This window comes from Cajanus cajan, chromosome 9 (genome assembly GCF_000230855.2).
Source record: "Cajanus cajan strain Asha chromosome 9, NIPB_CcT2T_4, whole genome shotgun sequence".
Classification (NCBI taxonomy): domain Eukaryota; kingdom Viridiplantae; phylum Streptophyta; class Magnoliopsida; order Fabales; family Fabaceae; genus Cajanus; species Cajanus cajan.
In genome coordinates, this window is record NC_138525.1 from 12,300,625 (window position 1) to 12,308,934 (window position 8,310).

The 8,310-nt window shown below is 29.1% G+C and overlaps 1 protein-coding gene across 1 annotated transcript; it reads right to left on the reverse strand.

Annotated features, from left to right (window-relative positions):
• Nucleotides 1–1,961: 1,961 nt before the first annotated feature.
• LOC109815750 (F-box protein SKP2A) lies at nt 1,962–6,300 on the reverse strand. The gene is made up of 5 exons (XM_020380550.3): nt 6,167–6,300; nt 5,148–5,441; nt 3,759–4,107; nt 3,533–3,674; nt 1,962–2,597 (listed from the first exon to the last, which is right to left on the reverse strand). Exons 2-5 carry the CDS (start codon nt 5,408–5,410, stop codon nt 2,233–2,235), a joined length of 1,119 nt encoding a protein of 372 aa, XP_020236139.1. The 5' UTR covers nt 5,411–5,441; nt 6,167–6,300; the 3' UTR covers nt 1,962–2,232.
• Between the last annotated feature and the right edge of the window lie 2,010 nt (nt 6,301–8,310).

Below are 8,310 nucleotides of genomic sequence, written 5' to 3' on the forward strand. Positions count from 1 at the left end.
TAGTTTACAAAATTTTTAACCCTCACTAAATAGTACTACTTTGTTTCTTTTTAATAGTCATTTTAAAGGTTGTTTTACATAAATTAAGAAACATAATAAATTTTTCTATTTTTGATAGAATGATTTTAATATTTCTTATTATATCTTCTTTCATATTTTTTTTCATAATAAATGCATATTAGTTGTCAACTTGTGATGTGTAAATTAATTAAAAATTATGTGAAATATAATGGTATAATTAATAACATGATAATTAATGTTGTCTTAAAATTTAAAATTGATAAATAAATAAAAATAAAATTTAAAAAAAAATGTGACATATAAAAAATAACGGAAGGAGTAATTTACTATACAAGAACAACTTGATTCGCTTGGATGAATCACTCCACCCCTTCAAAAGTCCTCGAAGGCTATGATATTAAATATCTCTCATTTTCAAAGCTCCTTAAAATTGTGCTCACCATAATTCCAACTTGAATTTCATGGTTTCATGACGATTAATTCAAATATTACAAAATGACGTGGTTGACTATTTTCTATGTATTAAATATAAGATTTTAGTATTATAATGAATAACTGTATAAGTTACATCTATATTCATGTAACTTAAGAGAATTAATGCATCGAAACAACTAGAAAATAATTTAAAATTTGATTCAATAATTAATTTATTAATCTTATTTATAACTAAATGAGTTAAACTTAAACTAAAGATTAAATTTAATAAATAAAGTAGTTAATCTTGAATTTGTATAGTTTAACTCGTTTAATTCATAAATCAACTAGATATATAAATATATAATTTATATAATTAATTTTTTTATTGAATTTCAACTTATTAAATTTTAAAAAACTTTTAAAATTAATTATGAGTTAATAATAATAATAAAAAAAATGAGTACTTTAAAATTTCATAATTATGAATTTAGTTTTCTATATTTTATAGAAAGTGAAGTAGTTTTAATTTATACAAACTTTAGTTAAAATTATATTTCTTTATATTTTTGTCTTAAAAAAATAAATAATTATTTTCTCTGAAATCTATTATTAAATTAAAAATTTGAAACAATAAAATTCAAGAATAATATTGAACCTTGATTCATGTGATTTGATTTAATGAACTAAACCAAAGTGCTAACAAGCTTAAACTGAGTTGAATTCACACCAAAAAAAAAAAATTATGTTGATTTATGACCTGTCCCAAATATTATTGGACAAAATTGAGTTGAAAATCTTCACCAAAGATACTTTCAATTCTTTTTCCTCACTCTCACTCACTCACTCACTCTCTCTCTATATATATTTATATATATGTGTGTTTCATCTATATTTCAAGTTGAATTTCATTCATTCAAAACCTTTTCTGTATACTCCATTTTTTTTTCTAGAATAATCTGAACCTGCTTCCTTTTTTGGTGATAAGATCACATCTTCACCTGAATATTCAAACTCTAATTCATTGTATTTTGCTTCATTTTCGTTACCCGCACAATTTTATTTGAAAATGAGAAACATACAAACTTGGAGGCCAATTTTTTCTGAGTAATTAAGCATTACGCTGTAATATCTGCTTGTTGGTTAAACTTGTGTTTTTTTGTCTTAATTGTTTGTCTTTATATTCCTTTTAACCGACACATTTCCGACATCTTTCGTTGTATTTCATTTTGTTTTACTATTTATATTACTTATCCCAAAGCTTTGCATAGAACTGCTGGATATCTAAGATTTTAGTATTATTAAAATTTACAAGCCATATTTATACTCATGTAACCCAATTTTTCCTCATATCGAGCAAAACCACCTTCTAGGTTTTTTTTTTTTTTTTTTTCCTTTCTTCCTCTCCTCTTAATCATGTTTCCTAACAGCAATTGAATCATCCAGATTCATGAATGACGGTGTCCCAAGGAATCCCAATACCCTTATAACAAATTCTAATGTTTAATTGAAGAATAAAACACATCTTTGCATAAAACCATACCATTATAGAAGTCCATGTCTCACCATAAATTCACAGCCAAGCTAGGCATAAGCCCCATTTATACACCCAAAACATTCTAAGCTTTCACATGAAATTCGGAGACCAAAAGAAACTCAAGCACCAAGTTCAAGCTGTTCTACAATCAACATGACATGATGCAGCATTCAACAGGAAACTTATCTACAAGACCTAAACCTCTCCCTTCAAGAGCACTTGGTCAAAATCAAAGTGTCTTTATACACAACCCTTCAAGCTCAATGAGCAATGTTGGAGAGAGTGCCAATAGCACGGTGTGCTTGGACAGCACATGCACAATGCACAGAAGTAAGATTCAGACAACCACTCATGATGAGTGAGTGTCTTCCAGAGCAGGTGTGGAGAGCAGGGGATGAGTCACACACAGCCTGCACTGCAGAAGGGGTGAGGGCTGTACATTGGCTAATGTTCAAAGTCCTTAGTCCATCCTCATCATTTCCACCATTCACAGACCCCCACATCCTATTCTTCACTTTGCTTTGTGCCAAAGAATACATTGCTCTGTCTGTGATGTTTTGGCAGTAGTACAGCCCAAGGGACCTCAGATGAGGACACCTGTTTGCCAAGGCAATTACACTGTCATCTGAAATAACAAAACAAGAGTCCAAATTGTTAATCTAAAGACCATAAAAGCATTTAAACTATGAGTCTGATAGGGAAAACTTCCTCAAAAGCACTTCTAAGAGGAAAAATTATAAAAGAATAATGAAATAAACTGCTTCTTAAACTAATTTGTAAAAGATCTCTCTTATCAACTTCTCCAAAATCATGTTTTTAACTCATGCATAAGCTAGTTTTAACTTATAGAGAAGTTTATTTTAATTTTGCTTTCTATTTTTTTTCTCCTAGAAGTGATTATGGAAAAATTTTATCCAAACTCACCCTTCTCCTAAAAATGATTCTAAAAAAGTTAATCCAAACTAACCCTTCTCCAAGAAGTGATTAAGGGAAAGTTTAAGTGACCATGGTCTAGATTATCCTATTTGTCTTCCATATATCTAGCCTCAATTTCTACTAGCTCAATTATAATTTTTTTTTTTTGTTCATTAGCTTGTGTCTTCTATCAGTTTCCAATGTGTATTGCAACAGGCTCCTTCGTATGTACAAATACATTATGTTGCCTCTACTTGTTAAGCAACCTCATCAATTTACTATAAGGAAACACAACTCAGGTATTTGTTGGTGATAAAAAATATGTGCATTCATAACGTTGATTATTTAGAAGAGATGGTGTGCATTTAAACATGTACGCATGGTGGTCTAGAACATATACAGTCATCCACCTGCTGCTTCCTTCCCTTTTATTAACACTTAAACATTAAACTACTGAATTAGTTTAATATCAGCATGTCTCTCATTAGCACCCACCTAAGCCCCAGAATTAGCTCAAATATGGAACACTAGGGGATGAAAGTTGTGAGTAATGAAATTAAACAAGTCAGGTAGAAAAACAACAAAAATATGAATACCGCGACCAATTGGCATTTAAAATTAAACTACTTAGATTTTAAATGATACCTGTTATAAGGACACAACCACATAAGTCAAGTGTTCTAAGATCAGGGCAGCCATATGCTAAACTCATCACTCCAACATCACTGACATTTTCACACCATCCAAGGTTCAAAAACTGTAACTGATTGCAATAGTGTCCAATAGCCTGCATTTCATTTATTTATTGGATTAATACTCAACCATCTTAGTTCTTCTATGAAGATGAGAAACCAACAAGTCTCAATCATACCTGTAGAGCAGTATCAGATGCAGCTTTAACACATCCACAGAGATTCAAAACTTTCAGCTTTCGGCAGAAGCTGGCAAGGTAAGCCAGGGCACTGTCACTAAAGGCTGAACAACCACTGATGTTCAGTTTTGTAAGATCACGGCAGCCAAGGGCTACAGCATACAATGAACGATCAGTAAGCTTGAAACTTTTGCTGAGGTCCAGGATTTGCAGGTCATGACAGAAATTTGCAATAGTCTCAACAGCATTGTCCTCTAGTTGAGGCTTATCTTGTCGAAGGATTAAAGTCTGCAATTTTGTGAATTTAGGAGCAAGGGATAGGACCAGGTTATTCATGTTCTTGCTACACCTGAAAGGTATTACATAATAAAAGTTATTGCTCGTTTTTAACATAACCCCCCCCCCCCCCCCCTCCAAAAATTAAAAAGAAAAAAAGCACAGACACAATAGTTCTTCTACTAGTTCAAATTTACTAACACTGCATAACTACAACCAGTTCGTGTCACTGAACCACAATAAAGACTTTGCAAAGCCATCAAGCCCCTGTTTTCATCTAGAGTTTTGAGACGGGTGCATAGATTAGAGGGAAAAAAAGTGAAACAAGTATATAAAGTCATCAAGCAAAGCAATCCCAGTTCCAATTAAAACAAATACCAGCAACTTCTAGTTGTGATTTAAACCACTGCACAGTACAAAATCCATGCAACAACACCTGCTTACTTGACTTAGAAAGTTAAATGCTTATATCCCATAGGCACACACTACATTCTCTAAGAAAATCCCAGTCCACTCTTAAACTAAGAAAAATATGCCAGTTTCGATGACATGCATATTATACTTGCCTTCTTCTATACATAGGAATTAATCCATCTTGCTGAATGAAATATAAAACAAACATGAAATTAAAATGGATTGCTACCTCCCCACAGTCTCTACTTGAGTAATCCAGAAACACATGTTAAAGATGGGTCACTTAAAACTTATGGGCAGAATCAAGATTGCAGTAAAGCAAAATCAACTCGTGTTCATATAATAAACCATTCAAACAAAGAATCATACACTTTGATAAATAGATCATGTTTACGACATATTAGGTTTGAGAAAACATGTTTCCAATTCCTAACTTTATAAATAATTTCAAGAATATCATCTACGTCGTGTACAAAGCTTTGTAAACCAAACGGTAAAAACATGCTTTTGTCGTTTACAATGTTTGAACTTTGAAGCACAAATGTTTGAAATCAGAAAACCAAAAAATACAACAATTTTATAATTGAGATAACCCCAAAAAAAAAAAAAAAAAAAAAACCTTTCAATTTTCACTGCCTTCCAAGCATAACCTCAACAGGTAAACAGCATTAAAAGGGAAGGTGGAAAAAGATGATGTACCATGACAGTGATAACCGAGTAAGGCCAAAGCAAATTGCCTCTCTCCACCCACGACAAACTTCAGAAGCTATGATCACGGTTTGGTCATCCACAAGTGACAAAATCTGCATCAAAAGCTCCACTGGAATATCCTTCCACTCTGTGATCACCCCAGCTTTCAAGTTCACTCCTTTCACACAAATATCTCCACAACCACCAACCATCATCAGCTTCTCAAAGCTCAAGTTCAAGACTTCAGCTCTCAAACTCTCCTTGCCAATCATTCCCACCAAAGCCAGATAGATATTCTTGGCCCTTGTTTTCACAAACAAACAAAGTGGAAGCGACGTCACACAAGTAACATGGATAAGGCATAACAAGTTCTAGAACCTTGCTGTAGCTCTTGTTTAAGTATACAAATAGGTGTAGCAAAACAATAACAACCACAAACCATAAATTAATTAATTAAAAGCAATATGTTATTACCAGAGTAAGAGAATAATAATAATAATAATAATTAACAGTAATCATGAACATTTTTGTGACGGAACTATGTAATAATTTTAATCTGATCGGAAGAATTCTGAACATTCCAGAAATACCCTTCACATGGTTATCAATGACATGAACAAGCATCAAACTTGATCATCACAGAATGAGGATCAAGAGTACCTCCCTCAAAAAATAAAAGAAAAAAAAAACCCTTCTGAATCAAATTTGACATGCATATAAAAAGGACCCCGAGAAGTTCAAATCATAAAAATATAAAAAAATATAAAATAAAAAAAAAGTTGATCAATAGAAGAACTAAATCTTTTTATAATATAAAGCATGACATTACAAAAGCATCAACCCCACTTTTCAAAATGAAAAAAAAAAAAAAAAAAAAAAACCCACAACCCATTCTAACTAAAATTTTATATTTTGCTTCTTTTTTTTCCCTTAATATCAGCAGGGCTAGCAGGTGTGTAAGATCAACACAACAAGTGAAAAGAAACGAAGAAAAAACAATATCTGAGTGGTGCAGAAACGGGCATTACCAGCACGTAAATTAGCTATAGAGAACAGAAAGCTTGGTTCTTTAAGGCTCTGTTAAGTGTTAACTATGGTTTTGGCTTGTCTGAAAGGTGCAAAAGGAAGAGAGGGGAAGGCTTAAAATTAAAGAAGAAACAGGAAGAGGGAAAGAGAACGGCACGGCGCATGATAGCGACGCGTATGATGCCACGTGTAAGTTTGATGGGACAATCATGTGGACCCTACACAAAACTTACAATACAAAAAGATTATTTTCTTATTCAGAATAAGAAAAAGATTATCCTGCATTTGGCACCAATTACCGGGAAAAAGAAAATCAAAATGACTCGGTTCCATTAATTTCCGTTTTCAATTCTTTTATTTTATTTTATTTTTATTTAGATTATAACTCTCGTATACTTGCAGTAAAAAGAAAAAAGTGTCATTTATTTTTAAAATTTTATATAAAAATTAAGTTAAAGTATATTTTTATTCATTTTACTTTTAAGATCTATTTAGTATCTTATTTTTTAAAAATATTTATTTTAAACATCTACTTTTAACATAGTGTTAATTGTAAATGAATATATTAGTCAACTTACTAGGTATTATTCTAGCTTAATTAATTATTTCGAATTTTAACTTTTGAATAAGTAGTTGTATTAAATTGTTGTCCATAATAATCATATTTGACTTGAATAGAATTATCTTCTATGCAAGATACCCTTTAATGTAAATCAAAATTAGAAAGGAATGGAAGAGAGGAGTTTTCATAAACTATTATTGTTTGATTCTATTTTTAAAATCTTTCATCTTTCATTCTTTAAAAAATAAAAATTATTTTTAATTTTATGATATAATTTTAAATTATTCTTTAATTAATTCAAAATATAAAAATTACATACATTTATGTAAAAATTATTGAATCCAATTGATATTTCAACAAAAATAATATTATAAGCATAATAAAAATTATATTAAAAATAAATTTTATGAACAACAACAAAAATAAAATAATATAATAATAGACTTTATTTTTAACTTTCTAATAGCAAGTTTGATTTATTTTCATTCAATTTTTATGATGGATATGATTTTTTTTTTAATTCGAACATCAATTAGTTCAACAATACTTATAAAAGTTAATCTAATAAAATAAATTTTATGTCATAAATAAATTAAAAAATTCAAAATCCTATTATAAAATTAAAAATAATTATTATTTTAAAAAATTAATTGACAAAAAATTAAAATATTAATAACCAAAATAAATAAATAAAAATAAGATAAAAATTTATAAGTATAATTTAGTCTAAAAAGCACTAAATATAATTTTTTTGATCTTCTCTATTTAATGTATAAATCTTAAAAATAGAAAATTAAAAATAAGATAATAATTTTTGTAATTAAAAATAAGAAGACAAATTAAAACAAGTAAACGTATTCTTATTTATTATTAAATTAAAAATTTAATTCCGGAAAGGGAACAGAATAAAAATAGTAACGAATAACACTAAATCTTTTTATATGATTTTTTCAGCAATCTTTTATTTTTTTGATAAAAAATATTGAATGCGTTTTATATTTAGACGACATTAAATATATTTATTTTTCATTTAATATTTTATAAAGTAATTAAAAATCTATAAATGAATACGTATTGTTAATATAAGTTATTTACATTATTTTAGAGTATAATTTTTTTTTTACATTATTAACTAATTAAAATTTAATGTTAATATAAATTTTCAAATAATTATTATAAAAATAATAATTTATCACATAACAAAATGGCGTCCAATCAGAGTGTAAAAAAATTAAATATTGTTTGTAGTATATTATTTAATAAAAATACTTGCATCACAGAAATGATAAGTTGTTTTGTTACGTAAAATGAGGAGTATGGAAATTATTATGATGATTTTGGTGTGTGTAGAAGTTTCGTTTTGCCAAAAACCGAAACCGCGCGAAAAAGCAGAAGATGCTAGGTTTGTCTTGCCACAGGATAAGCCAATGGGAAAGAGAAGTCCTCGCTGTGACGCAATTCTTTGTGTCTTGCGTTCAATGGTTTCATTTTTGTCTTTTTTCATTTATTTTCTAATAAAATTATTTTTTTAGATAAGAATCTAATTTAAGTAATAAATATCACAAAAAGAAAATAGATTAAGAG

Excerpts from the sequence above, each read along its gene's own strand:
- LOC109815750 (XM_020380550.3), bottom strand. The coding sequence starts at position 5,410 with ATGATTGGCAAGGAGAGTTTGAGAGCTGAAGTCTTGAACTTGAGCTTT. Across the intron at positions 4,108-5,147 it reads ACTCGGTTATCACTGTCATG|GTGTAGCAAGAACATGAATA; the intron begins GTACATCATCTT and ends AATACCTTTCAG. Across the intron at positions 3,675-3,758 it reads CATCTGATACTGCTCTACAG|GCTATTGGACACTATTGCAA; the intron begins GTATGATTGAGA and ends AATGAAATGCAG.